Raw genomic sequence first — 14,185 nt, 5'->3', positions numbered from 1 at the left:
CAACAAGATATTGTGTGACAAAACTCAAGGGCATGGAAGGAGCACTACAAAATTGCTACATGAACTGCCAAATGTCTTGAGAAGCAGTAGTGTGGTTATAGGTAGATGCAAAAGACATATTTTGGTCTGTTTCCTACCAACTACATAATCCATGCTCTAGAGCAGGGCTGAGGAGTGGGAAAAGGTGAAACTCACCAAAGAAATCCAAAATTATTTAGCATGAGCAAACACATTTACCTCTGTTATAACCTTGCTCAAAATGGCTGATCTGAAATTTTCCTGGCATAAGAACAGTGAATTTCAGAGAAGCCACTGCAAAGTAATCCTTCAGGGTTTGCTATGAAGTGTTTCACTGTTGTCTTTTCCTTGCATGTAGGGTGCTAGTGGACTCTGCTTGGAGGAAGTTCCCCCAAAAACCATCAGGAGCTATCTGGAGCTCACCTCTGTCCTTTCACTCCATCTGCAAATAATGTACACATTCTCAGAATACCCCTCTTTAGCCCTAGGTTTTCTCAGACATGAAGGAAATGAAAACCCAAGGTTTTCATGTTGCTGAGCTGAGTCCCTTGTCCCTGCCTCCTCTGCAGGCTCTGTCTCTGCTCATTTCACCCAGTGAAACAAAGTGGAGTTTTTCTCAGCAAGAGATGAAATCACACTACAGGAACCAGATTGAAATTCAAAGCAGGTAGTACACATAAACACAGCTTGATTCTTCACAAGCTTTTTTCCCTGGGTGATTTCAGTACCTAATGCCTATCATTTCTTTGATGTACCCTAGTTATGAAAGCAGAGCATCCAGAGCTTTTACAAAGACATCTTTCTAATTTATTCATTAAACTCAAAATATTTCTATGGCCGCCTGCCCCTCTGTTCCTGTGGATCAAGTTTTGGAAACACATTAAAATGCCCATGATTTGGGTACATGAAGTACCAGAATATGAGTTTGCTCCTTTGCTTCACTTCTATAAAAGATTTTGAATAGCTTGAACCTGGGAATAATTTTCCAAAGCAGATCAATTAGACTGAATTGGATTTGCCAGCAGTGGGAGTTAAATTTTTAGTCAAATCTCTGTGTTCTGGAGCCTCACAGGCAGAAAATAACACAGGGGCAATGATTTATCATATACTTTGTTTACTGGAGAGCAGAAATTTATCCTCTCTTGTTACTCTTTCAAACCTTTTTGTCTTTTCATCTGCATAGAAATGAGTGCAAAAAAGAGAAGAAAAAAGAAAAAGAAATGAAATGCAGTTTTCAAGGCAGGATTTGTTCCAGTGCTGCCTTGTAGTGAAGCATTTACTCTTTCCCAGGCCTCAGGGTGTGCCAGGGAGATCCATTGGCAGTAACTGCAGTGCCATTCTGGGCAGCACACAGCTTGGAATGGACCTCCTGAGCAACACAATCCTCTGCATATCATGCAAGCCCTTCCCAAAATGCACTATCACCCATCTCATTCCTGAAGAATATGGGTTGATTAAAGCATGTCTGTCCCAGCAACATTCTGACTCTGGATTTTGCTATGACTGCCAATTCCCCCTGCTCCAACCTGGTTGAAAACTTCTGATCTTCATCAGAACCCACTTCATTCTCACCAACAGGGAGCAGCCATCCCGTGGAGATCTCTACTCATGATTTTATAGGCAATATCTCCAGTGCAAATAGAGAAGGGATTAAAAATGCTGTGCTTTTTATTTCATTTCAGGTTTCTGATTGTCTTGGGGTGTTTGATCTTAGCAGTCCTGACAACTTTCAAGGAGTATGAAACAGTTTCTGGAGACTGGCTCCTCTTGCTGGTAAGTGAACTGTGGCTGCTGCATCACCCTGGTAATGTCCTGGATGAAATCAGCCCCAGCAGCAGGGATGGAAACTTGCTCCCAGCTGTGCATGCAGTGAGGCTTCTGCTCCTGCAGCAGTGACTGTGCACTTACATATTGGAGAGTTCCCAGTCCATTGTCAACACCAACTGAGTAAAAAGTAAGTGAGGTTCCTGAACAAAATGAAAATGAGAGCAAAGACCCTATCCTGAGGCTTTTAAACAATGGCTTTTCAGCATTTGTCTGACAGTCCTTCCATCAGATTATCAGGAAATTTCCTATTGACCGTGCCAGACCTAAGCACACTTGAAAAATATTTTTGGAGGAATCTTTCAACACTTTTGATTCATTCTATAGTATTCTATTAATCCTAGTATTTCTTTCAATCCATCAGAGTTGGATTCATGTTTTTGTCCAATAGCAGCATAACTGAAATTGCTTCAGGCAGTGCCTTTGAGAGAAAATATATTCACAGCAAACACATTCCAGATTGCTTGTTCTATAAATGCTGAAGTTCATGCTCAAGACTTTATTTCAGCAAGGCTTCCCATTTAGCAGAAGAATTAAAAAAAAGAAAAAACCCTCCCTAAATATAAAATTGCAAATTCAACATTTTATGAAAATGACCCTAAAAATGAACTTTCTTTGCTCCCATAGCTATCATAAAATACAGGGCACAATGTCTCACTTAACCTGGCCTTGTTTAAAGTATCCCTAGGGAAACTGCACACTAAAATTAGTTCCAGGATCTCAATTTCCATTTCCCCTTGTACCTCCAGAGACATATAGATTCAAGCAAGAGCTAAATGCGAAAAGGAATGAAAGGTGAATTCCTCTTGCATGTTCTTTCTCAAAAAGTGCCTGTATGAAAACACCTTCATCCCTCAGGGAATGGGAAACTTGCTTTTGGTCTCTGTTACCCTGCTTAGGCCCATCTTTCACATTTGAAAAAGCCTGAGGTTACCTATCTTTCCTTCTCTTGTGCTTGTTTTTACATGGCTCTCAGCAGCTTTTAGAAGCTGTGGGCAATGAGCATGAGGAAAAGTCTCCTTTTTCTTCTTGCCAGCAATTCACAGAGAGGAAAAGTAACCATGTGCCCCAGGCTGCCCTTGGCACCCCACCCTGCTGAGCATCTCAGAGAAGCTCTTTGCTCCCCATTCCCTTCCCATGCTTAGAAAGGGTCTGGAGCAAGGTGGAAAATCCCATTCTTTCATCCACCAGGAATTTAAGGGAACAACATATGCCTTAAATGTGTCTTACATATGTCTTTATCACTGCTTTAAAGTTATGACCATGTGACTATCCTGTGTCCTGCCCTGTCTGGACAGATGTGGCTGCATGAGCTGCTGGTGGCTGACCCTGGGGGTGGGCACAGAGTGCCCTGGAGACTCTGCGGTCACTCCTCACATACATCTCCTCATTTTGTGTGGAGCAGGAAGTCTTTCTGTGAAGTGATTCTCCTTCCAGGGTGAGCACTTCACTTTTACCCAACAGCAGGGGCAAATCCTTCCTGCATGGTAATTAGCAGGCTGGAAAACTGTGTCCCCTGTTTGCCTTGCCTCTGCCACCAATCTTGATTCTCCTCCACTTTTTTCCTCTCTCTTACACATATCCTAACACTTGCACCTCATCTGTTTCCTTCAACTGTATCCTTGTGTTCAAAATTACTGCAAAACTTGTGAGACTAACAATGTTGTTTGTGTCTCGATACAGGAAACTTTTGCCATTTTCATCTTTGGAGCAGAGTTTGCCTTAAGAATCTGGGCTGCTGGCTGTTGCTGTCGCTACAAAGGATGGAGGGGGAGACTCAAATTTGCCAGGAAGCCTTTGTGCATGCTGGGTAGGCACCTACTCTCTACTACTGTTTGCCTCATTAAGGTCCCTTTTCCTTTTAAGCCAGTTTGGGGGATATCAAAAAACTGGTGATTGGCAGTGCAAAGAGCACCAAAATCATATCTGCCCTTTATGCCAGGACTTCTGTCCTTGGAGCAATTATTTCAAGTACCCAGAAATAACTTGTAGTTAAGAGACACTTGGCTACCTAGTAAATGAGAAAAAAAAAATGAATGCTTCTACTCTTCAAATACGTTTTTCTTGTCCTGAGCCCCATTTCACTTTTCTTAAGCTCATCCTCAGGAAGACTCTCTCTGCCTTCAGTTTCAAACCTGACTCTATACCATCTTCCCCAGCTCCCTTTCATAATTGTGTTTTGTTTTACAATTGTATTGTTGTCTGTATTTACAAACAGTATCTTTGTGATTTCTCCCATGTTGTCTTTCAAGCTTGGAAGGCACTGCCTATAATTATCCACACAATTACTCATTATTCATGTTTGAATACCCTCCTGCAACTACTCATTATATCCACAAACCAACCAGCCAACATTCAGGAGCTCAGTCTGCCCTGAACCCTGGTCATCCCCATTCATTCACTGATTTTAGGATACCCTCACTTGTTTCAACTCTCTTCAGGCCAAGCACTGGGTTTTTTTCTTTATTTGTACGGCACATAACATTCTGAGCCATGGTGCTGCATGAATACAAGCCTCTCCTTTTGTTCATCTCATGGATCTAAATGGTAGACAAAATTGTGACAAATTTTCTTTGTGCATCTGTGCTATCCTCAATTTAGTGATGCTCCTTTGGGTGCTACTGTTGTACAAATACTTATATTTTAGTAGGCTTGGGAAGGCAGCAGATGTGAACAAGTGGGATTGATTCTGTCTCATTCCTTCTCAGTAACAGTGTCATCTCACTCCTGAGTATGAATCTTCATTGATATCTGGGTAAAAACCAGAAGATATCCTGGATTTATTAAAATCATCTCTCATTTGCCACTGGTACAAGTTTGTTTTGAGAATGATTGGAAGTGAATAAATATGAAATCCACTTTTTTGGCTGGAAATAGACAATAAAGACAATAATCAAAGACTGAGTGCCCAGAGCATGTTTGAAGCTGTTTGGTACCACTTCCTTCTTGTATGTGTATATAGGATAAAAAAGCGGGGGGAAAAAAAAAAAAGAAAGAAAACAAAAATAATTTATTCACATTTCAAACCTCTTTAGTTATCAGCAAATTGCTCCTGTGAGCATTTTCAAAAAAATAGTAGTAGTGATTGCAAGATTTTAGTGGGAAAACTCAGCCAGAAGAACAAAATCGTAATGGTACCATCAAACCTGAATTTCTCATCTGCTGACCTGTTCACTGTGGTGTTCCAGTGGCATAGATGAAGCCAAAGCTGATTTTCTGTCAGCATTAGGACACTGTTCCGCGCATCCCTAAGTGAGCTCAGTGTCTCAGGTCCAGTGCATTGATCTGTAAATAGATCCCAAGGCTTTCCAGGGGGTTCTGTGCCTGATACTGATGTGTGGCAGCTGCAGATATCTGATTAATTGGCAGGAGAAGGCATTTGCAGGCAGCTCTGAAACTCGCCTAGGGAAATTTGCAGCACAGCCAGATGGGATTAAGAAGCAGGTGATGGGGCCACTTTTGTTGGCAGGCTTTGTCCTTTTTGCCTTGCAGATATCTTTGTGCTGATTGCTTCAGTGCCAGTGGTTGCTGTTGGGAACCAGGGCAATGTTCTGGCAACGTCTCTCAGAAGCCTCCGCTTCCTTCAGATCCTCCGGATGCTGCGCATGGACCGGCGCGGCGGCACCTGGAAACTTTTGGGATCAGCCATTTGTGCACACAGCAAAGTGAGTGAGGAGTTTGCAGGGCTCAGATGGGGCTTGGGGGGAAGATTAAAAGGAGAGGGGGTGCACAAGTACAGCAGTGCCTTGGGGTTATGTTTAGCAGCTCAAAATACAGTTTTGTTCTTTCAGCTTTATTCCCTTTTCCATTCTCTGAACCATTTTGCCCTTTGTTTTACTTGTCTGTGCTCAATAGTGATGCTGGGAAATGAGACCATGTTCATTCCCACATGTTACAACAAGAATTTTGCCTTTACTGTGAATGGAAAGCAGGAACATCCCTTTTGTAGTGAAGGATGCTGAAATCCTTGACAAAAAAAGCCTGGGAAGTTGCAACATGTTTGTAGTGGCGTCTCAGACTTTTCTGATCAACAGATGGAGTAGGTCTCTGAAGGGATGGAAAGAGGCTGAGTAGCCTGAGAAATGTGCACAGAAATGTGGTTTCCAAGGGAGCTACAGGCAAAATTTTTCTTTGGAAGCTTAGGTCAGACAATACAGAGATGGACACAGAGGGAATCCTGAAAGGCAAAAATTTCTGAAGTCATCTTTGCTTGGCCCAACTTGATGCTGTAGTCAGACACACCCTGTCTTGCACCAGACAGGTATTTGTGTTCTTGCATTTTCACAAAACACTATTACAAGTCAAAAACTATCTGCTTAAAATCACTGTTTAAAATATCTGCTATCTCATCCTCTAGATGAGATTTCTCATCTGCACAGGATATAGAAAAAAGACATATACTCCACTACATACTGCTTTTTCTTACCCATGGATGATATTCCTGAAATCTTAGGGGGTTTTGAAGGTTAAAATGCCAGCTGGCATAGCATATTTAGACGTTGCTTCTGTGCACAGACTAATGGGGATGCCCACCATGCTTCATTTCTTATGAACTTCTGCCTCTTCCTCATATAAACTTGCTACAAGACAGGTGGCAGATAAACACTTATGTCAAAAATGTTTCTCAGGAAACAGATCGTGGAAGAAGTCTGTGTAACAAAAACATTGTTTAGAATTGCTAAAGGCTTCATTGTGTGGGATTTCGTTCAAGTATTACTTGTTTGGTTCCTCACCATGCACTTTTAGACCTCAGCTGGCTGGGGGAGATTAGAGGGGGTTGTGAGAATTTTGCTTTACTGGAGCCAATGACAAAATAATTTTGCTAATTTCCTTCTGTGACTGCACACCAGAAATTAGCTAGGAAAGTTTTTCACTTATTTCAAGATTCAATTATATAGTTATCAGCTACAACTTTTTTCTTTTTCTTTTTTTTTTTGTCTCAATACACTGAATTGAATTGGATGAATGACTAATATGAATGATAAAAATGAATTGGAATATTGATTTTTTTACCTACCTCTGAAGAGCTAAAAAAAAATTTCTGCCTTTTTTCAGATATTCTGGCATTCTGGGATTTTAACTTGGGTGGCTGCATGCCCTGCCTCTATGGGGCACTCCACTTTAATCATTCTCTCTAAAACAGAAAGTTTGGGGTTTGTTTGCACACTGAATATTTTCAAGGTCTGTTCTTATTGCATAAATTCATTATGAAAACATCATTCATGATGGGATCAGCTTTGTTATGGCTGAAGAGATGGAAGTGCCTCCTGCAGCCTTGGCTCTCTGGAGGTAGGGAGAGAGCAGAGATGTTGGTTTGTTTGCCAAGACTGGCCAGGCCCAGGGGCAGAAGGAAAGGAAAAAGCCAAGGTCAGGGTCAGAGCCCTGCATCCCCCTGTGCCATGGGTGCAGCTCAGCCCTTAGCCCAGCTTAAAGCAGAGCCACAGCTGCAGATTCCTCCAGGCTGCTCCTAAGGAAGGTTCTGTGTAAGGGCCAATTCTTGTAAATCTCTGCATTATTTCCCACTAAGTGCTGAGCTGGGCTGGTCGTGGATGTGACCACAGCCAGCAGTGACAGCTCTGCTGTTACCCCCTGTGCTTCTCTCTCTTCCTGTGGATATTGAGGCTCTTTTCAGCCCCTCTCTGTTCATCTGTTTCTTTTGCAGGAGCTCATCACTGCTTGGTACATTGGGTTCCTGACACTCATCTTATCCTCATTTCTTGTTTATCTGGTTGAAAAAGATGTTCCTGAAAAAGATGCTAATGGGGTGGAGATGAAAGAGGAGTTTGAAACCTATGCAGATGCGCTGTGGTGGGGGCTGGTAAGTGACTCCAAAATTACCTTATGCACTTCTTTAAAACTCCATGTCCAAGAAGAGATAAAGTTTTAGGGATTACAGTACAAGTGCTGCTATATCTGGGTGAAAGGCACATTACACAGGAACATTACCAAAGTAGGGGTGTCTCTACAACCAATTGACAGAACCTACAACCCTGCTGATTTTCAGGTTGATTTTCAGAAAATGGCCCTTAGGTGCTTAATTTCCTTCAGAAATCAATCTGTGTTCCTGGTGCCTGGGAAATCTCTTTTAGAGGAGCATCTCTTTAGGTGTAACTGCACTATGGGAGACTGAGCTCTCATGCCAGCAGTGTCCTGCAGTGAGAGCTGTGTTCCTCAGAAAATGGCAGAGCCAGAGGTGCCCAGTGGATGGGTCTGTTGGGCTGTCAAAGAGCACCAAACATTTGGGCAGTTGAGGAAGACATGCATAGCAGGTTTAGTTCTTATGGAGGCAGTGACTGAAGATATCTCTGGGTTCAGATGGAGGAAGTAAAAAAATATTTCTGGAAAGGTTAACATAACAATTCTCATGTCTTACATGCATTCCTCAAAGATTAGGGAGTGCCATTAGTGGTAAAATGCTGAACAAGAGGGACTTTTGATACATCTGTTCTTGTCTCTTCTGATTAAGAGAGGAGTATTGGTTTGCACCACTCATTCAATCGGATATTCCTGCCATTCCAGAATTCACGTTGCTTTGTTACTGATAGTTGAGGAAGTCTATGTCATGCTGTGACTTAAATTCAGCAGCATATTTTTTATTCAATGTAGTTCACTCATAAATATAAAATACTCCCCTTCCCCCATTATTAGTCAAAAGATACCAAGTGTTGCCTAGAACACCTGGATGTTTCCATGTCCTTTGATATCCAGGACATTTAGATGGAGTCTCAGTGATGAGAAAATGTACACAGCTGGAAATTAACAAATGTGTCAGAAAGGAGAATGTTTTCACAAAGACATCTTTGTTTTAAAAACACCAGAACTTCAGGTAGAGCTAGTTCTGACACGTTATTAAGGGCCTGCAAGCTGTTAAAAGTGGCAAATCCCATTCCTGACTGTGTACTGATGGTGAGCAGGAGATTTATGCGGAGTTCACTTGCAGCAAATGCACCTGAAAGAGGCAGCTGCTTTGAGACTAAAGCCATTCTCCATGCAGTGCCTTGGGATTATGATGCCATCAAAAAATTGGTTGACCCATCCTCAAGATCCTATTCCACCAAGCTGTGCATGAGCATCCTCAGGGCTGAGTTACATACACAGCTTTCATGGTGGCATTTACACAGAGCTGTTGGCTTTGTTTTTCTCACATTAAACCCTGGTTCTTGTGCCCACAGATCACCCTTGCCACGATTGGATACGGTGACAAAACCCCTAAAACATGGGAGGGACGGCTGATTGCAGCCACCTTCTCTCTCATTGGAGTGTCCTTCTTTGCTCTTCCTGCAGTAAGTACCTTCCCCTCCTCTGTTAGACACAGCCCAGCTCTGTGCACTTGCAAAAAGAAGGTAAATTTAATAAAATCACCAGTGGAACCAAATCTCTTTTAAAGAAATACTCCAGATTCTTGAGTGGGTCTGTATCAGGAAATGGAACTTGTTTCTTCCCAACTTTGCACAGAGCCTATTGGGAATAATATGTCACCCCAATACTCCTCAAGTCATTATGTGGGCATTGCCTGACAGTGCTAGTTGGACAGGACAGAATTAAACCAGCAAGTGAACAATATAGGAAATCACAAGGCAGTTCATGAGACTGTACACTGGCATTTGGTAATTTACTGGTACTTATTAGCAAAACCCCCACAAAACATATTTTCAAAGGATTTGGGGCCCACCAATGTAATAATTAGAATTTGACCCATCTTACCCAGCCCTTTATTTCCTTTGTCTGCAATGTCCTCAGATAAGAAAGAGACAAAATCTGACTGAGATGGGCTGAATAGCAACAGAAACTGCCCCAGTCCCACATTTTAGGATATTTTTCCTCTAGATCCAGACTTGGAAAGAATTTCACAAAGGATGACAAGTCCTGCACTCTCAGATCCAAAGCATGGTATAGCACAGCCCTTGTATCATGCAAGCAGAGTTTCAGTGGAAATGGAAAGTAACACAGCAGCTGGAAACCACCAGCTTGGGAAGGCAGTAGACATCTTGAGGACCTTTAATGGTTTGGTGTGGCCTGTGGTCCTTGAGAGGAGCATGACAACCTCCTGTCCCATGAGTGGAGCAGCAGGAAAGGCATGGGAACTGCACAGAGACTCCCTGTGGCCATCTCCATCTCCACCCTGCATCCTCTCATCATTAATCCCTTTTGTTCTGAGTAAGAAAAGTCTAAAATCTTGCATCACTCTATGCTTCCAGGGCATTCTGGGGTCAGGGCTGGCACTGAAGGTCCAGGAGCAGCATCGTCAAAAACATTTTGAGAAAAGAAGAAAGCCAGCAGCTGAGCTCATTCAGGTTTGCAGCCCTTTCCTCTTCCTTGAAAAAGTGCTGTGCATGAAGAATACTGCATCATGTTAGCAAGGGTTACCACTTTTCCCCTGCCCAAATTCTCACTTCCCTTTGCAGGAGGTGAGAATTTTTGTTTGTCAGTTGAGTTGGATAATGCAGAGGCCTTTGCAGTTTTGAGGAATCTCTCAATTCCCAGAATAACTTTCAGAAGAACAGTGTCTTGCAAAGAAAGGATCTCATCTGCTAGCTTCTGTAAACCAACTGGCTTCTTCATCACTGCCACAAAATAACAGGAAACAAGCTGTTGAAAACACATTCTTTACAAAATACAGATTTTTTTTCAGTTCCCTTGAGAAAATGCTTTTCTGTGCAAACAGTTATGTTGTTATTGATGTGAAAACAGCAATAGAAGTAACACAATAGACAGTGACAATTTCAATCAAGGCAAATAATATAAATAGTATATGTGGGGTTTAAAAACTAATCTGCACCCTGTATCCTTTGTTATGTCATTGGATGATCTAGAAATTCAATGGGAAGAGAGCCCAGTTATGGCCTTTGTTATGAATTCAGGATATTAAGCTTAAAATCATTTGTCTGTATGCTGACAAATTTGAAATTATTTATTCTTACTAGGTATGGAGCACATCCTGAGAACAGTTAAGTAAATTACATCATTTTCACAGAGGGACAGAGAAAGTTTCTGTGATAACAAATGGAAGCATTGGAGCTCAGGATTGAGCCAGTCCTCAGGAGAAATAGGCTGAATGGCATTAAAATTCATGGCTGTTCTCATTAAAAACACACTTTAGCAAACAGAGGGGCTGCAGGCATGAATTGTGAATAGAATTTGATGGAACTTAATTTTAAATTAAAGCATCTCCACTGATCAGGTAGCTTATGCAGCTAGTGGGTTTCAGGTTGGGGAAATTTTTTGGGGGGAATTTTAATTTGAACTAAATGCTGAAGTAGGAAATTGCCTAGTGAAATTTCTTCTGATAATACATTAGGAGGCAAACTATCTTAAGTACTTCCAGAATTACTGGACAAGTCCAGCAGTGCTTGAAGCTCTTTTAGACATACCAGACAGGACAATAAAACCATTTTAGTCTAATGTAATGTCATGTTCTGATAATGGTTCTCTCCATGTCCTGTCTCCTTTAACAGCCCTCCAAGATCAAAATTCAGTGTCAAAAGTTTTTCCATATAGTGGCACTCATTTGGTATGGCTGATTAGTAATTAATTTCCAGATAGTGACTCAGGTGCATTGTTATGTTCTTTGACAGAGTCTGGCTGCAGTCAGATGGGAAATAACTTCACCTAACACTAATTATTTCCTCTCCCTTGTAATTTAGGCTGCCTGGAGATACTATGCTACTAACCCCAACAGGATTGATTTAGTTGCTACCTGGAGGTTTTATGAATCAATTGTATCGTTTCCATTTTTCAGGTAAGTGCATTGTCCACCTCTCCATCATCATTTTCTGTGAAGTATCAGTCAGGATAGGAAACACAGACTTTATATATATATACATATATATATATATCAGTGAGGCTTTTGTAGGCAACAGATGTTTTCCAGAAAACTCTTCTGAAGAAGAGGAATCTTTTCTGAGGCAGTGGTTTAATTTCAGTCACCACTTCTGAGTTCAGTGAAAGTATTCCATACATAAAGACATTCAGATAAAATGGATGCTTATCTGTTTATGGCTATTAGATTGATCCTCACTCTCCTTGCCTGTCCAACAAGCATCTTTCTCACACTTAGATCTTAACATTTTAAAAAAACATTTTAAAATTTTTTTTTTTAAAAAACCTGTATGGCCCTATGAAAAACCAAGACCTTTAGCTACAGATTATGAGCTGATAACAATGAGCATTACATATCCAAGTTAGTGCTTTAAATGTTCCTCCTGCTCTTGCTGCTGTGCCTCACTCTGAAGAAAAGTGCCCCTAAACTGCTGTTCAACTCAGAGGTCTCCATGCATAGTTGTGCTCACTTACCTGATACTGAAGCTCCAGCTGTTGCTCAAGACTGCCTTGAAATGTTTCAGACTCCTGCTTTCACAAGGGCAAATTACAAATACTCACCCTTTCTTTGTTTTAGGCACAATACATTTTTAGAATCAATTTCATGCGCTTCAAAAAGGAAACCTCTACAAAAAAAACAACAAAACAAACAAAAAAAACCAACAGCAACAAAAAAACCCAACAAAAACAAAGAACCCACCAAAAGTGTTTAATTAAGGCTCAGAACATTTCTTTCCTTTTCTTCATTGCTTTCATTTTCTGTCTATTCCCACATTTTCCATTACAGAGTAATTTCTTCAGGATTTCTTGACTGCAGGGTTTTTCAGAGAATAATTCTCAGATTCATAAGGAGTGAACTCATTACTGTGACTTCAAGCTTGCTCATTTTGTCTAGGTTCTTCTGTGATTCAGATGCGATCTGAAATTTAATAGGTGCTTTGCAAATAAGATCCTGGGAAAGAGGGCAGGGAAGATCACTGCTCACTAAAGACTGGATTGCCAATCTAAGCAGCACAGACTGGTTTCACAAATCTATATCACTTCTTTTTTTGTTTTATAGCTAGTTGAAAATGTAGCTTTTATTCTGCTTTTTCTGTCAGTTATGGTCACAGAACAAAAGAGGAATAAGGTATTAGCAGTAGATTAGCAATTTATATTTTAAAAATGTGCTGAATTTATGATGTGATTTTTCTCTCATTGCTTTCTTGTAATGCATCCTCTCTTCTATAAAAGGAAAGAGCAATTGGATGGTACTGCCAGGTATGTAGCTGTCATTATTATACATATATGTTTTAATACAGCTGTTGGAGGATGCAAGCTAAATAGTTCTATGTGGATATGTGGATTCATGAGCTGTTAACTAAATCATGCTACTAACACCACAGGTAATCATTAAAAATTATTAACAAGTCCATTTCCTAACTGCTTGCTTTTTTCCCTAGTTTAACAACACAGCTAAAATGCTAATTGTACAAAGGCAGTGTTGCTTGCTGATTGTCTGTAAACAGCTTTATTGTTTGTTATGACTAATCATGGTCTAGATTTCTCCTGATCCATGCTGCAGAGCCAGGGTTTAGCATCCAGGCTGTTCTGGGGGGAATTTAAGACTCTGGTTGCTGTTGTTGCTTCACAGTCTTGCACAGAGCAATGTTGTGGTGTGACCCAGTGACAGTTCACCCTGTGCAAAGTTTTGTTGACAGTAAATACAGAGATGAGTGTCTAAGATGGAACAGCAGGGTAGTCAGTCTCTCTGGCAGTACTGTAAAAGTGCATTAGGTTTGAGGGCCTGTTGCCACCCATGCTGAATAAAACAGGAAAGCTCCCAAGGCTCCCCATCACACCAGAGTATTCACAAGCAAAGAGAATGAAGGAATCCTCAACCCCAGCGCTGGCCAGTCACTGAAAAGCAGCAGAGCAGCCACTGTCAGCCAACCTGCAAAGTCTGAAATGGAAATGATATCTTTATAACCCTCTTCAGATAAGTAGAAGAGTCAAATGCACATACATTAATTGTAACTCAAAACTTAATGTTAAACCACTATCAATGAGTCACCCACATGAAATTCAATAGCAATTAAAGGATAAATAGCTCCACAGTGCTGAAGCTACTTCAGTTTGCTTCACCATTTAGAGCACAGAGAAAAGGAACAAAATTGTAGCTACATTTGAAAACTGTGAGCCAGAGGTCAGGTCTGGAGTTCTAGTCCCTGGCTTGATGAAAAGTCATGTTTTTATTTTTGTTTTTTAAATATTCCATGTAACAGATGAGAACTTCAATATAGGAAGTTGACCAAAAAAAAAAAAATTACACTTGCTGTTCTTCTAGGAACTTTTGGGATTCAAGCTTCATTTAGCAGAGAAGAAAAACCTATCTCAAGTTTTCTTACAATACAGGGAAGTGCTCTAGTGACAGATTATTGGGAAAGGATGTCTTCCTCCTCTTACCATCAAAATCATGAGCTCACTTGCACCTCCTCAAAGATGACTGGGTGGGAGGTACCCAGTTTGTGAACCCCCATGGACC

General features: G+C 41.1%; 1 protein-coding gene across 1 annotated transcript in view; it reads left to right on the top strand.

Annotated features, from left to right (window-relative positions):
* The window catches only part of KCNQ3 (potassium voltage-gated channel subfamily Q member 3), a 196,966-nt gene that overhangs the window by 158,553 nt on the left and 24,228 nt on the right, over positions 1-14,185 (top strand). The window contains exons 2-9 of the mRNA XM_059471185.1: positions 1,701-1,791; positions 3,526-3,652; positions 5,335-5,507; positions 7,505-7,660; positions 9,015-9,125; positions 10,041-10,136; positions 11,487-11,581; positions 12,895-12,921. Coding sequence (XP_059327168.1) covers positions 1,701-1,791; positions 3,526-3,652; positions 5,335-5,507; positions 7,505-7,660; positions 9,015-9,125; positions 10,041-10,136; positions 11,487-11,581; positions 12,895-12,921 — 876 coding nt within the window. The remainder of the gene's footprint in view (positions 1-1,700; positions 1,792-3,525; positions 3,653-5,334; positions 5,508-7,504; positions 7,661-9,014; positions 9,126-10,040; positions 10,137-11,486; positions 11,582-12,894; positions 12,922-14,185) is intronic.

Source organism: Ammospiza nelsoni, chromosome 1 (assembly GCF_027579445.1).
Source record: "Ammospiza nelsoni isolate bAmmNel1 chromosome 1, bAmmNel1.pri, whole genome shotgun sequence".
Classification (NCBI taxonomy): domain Eukaryota; kingdom Metazoa; phylum Chordata; class Aves; order Passeriformes; family Passerellidae; genus Ammospiza; species Ammospiza nelsoni.
Note: the sequence above shows the minus strand (reverse complement) of the source record. Positions and strands in the feature narration are given on the sequence as shown.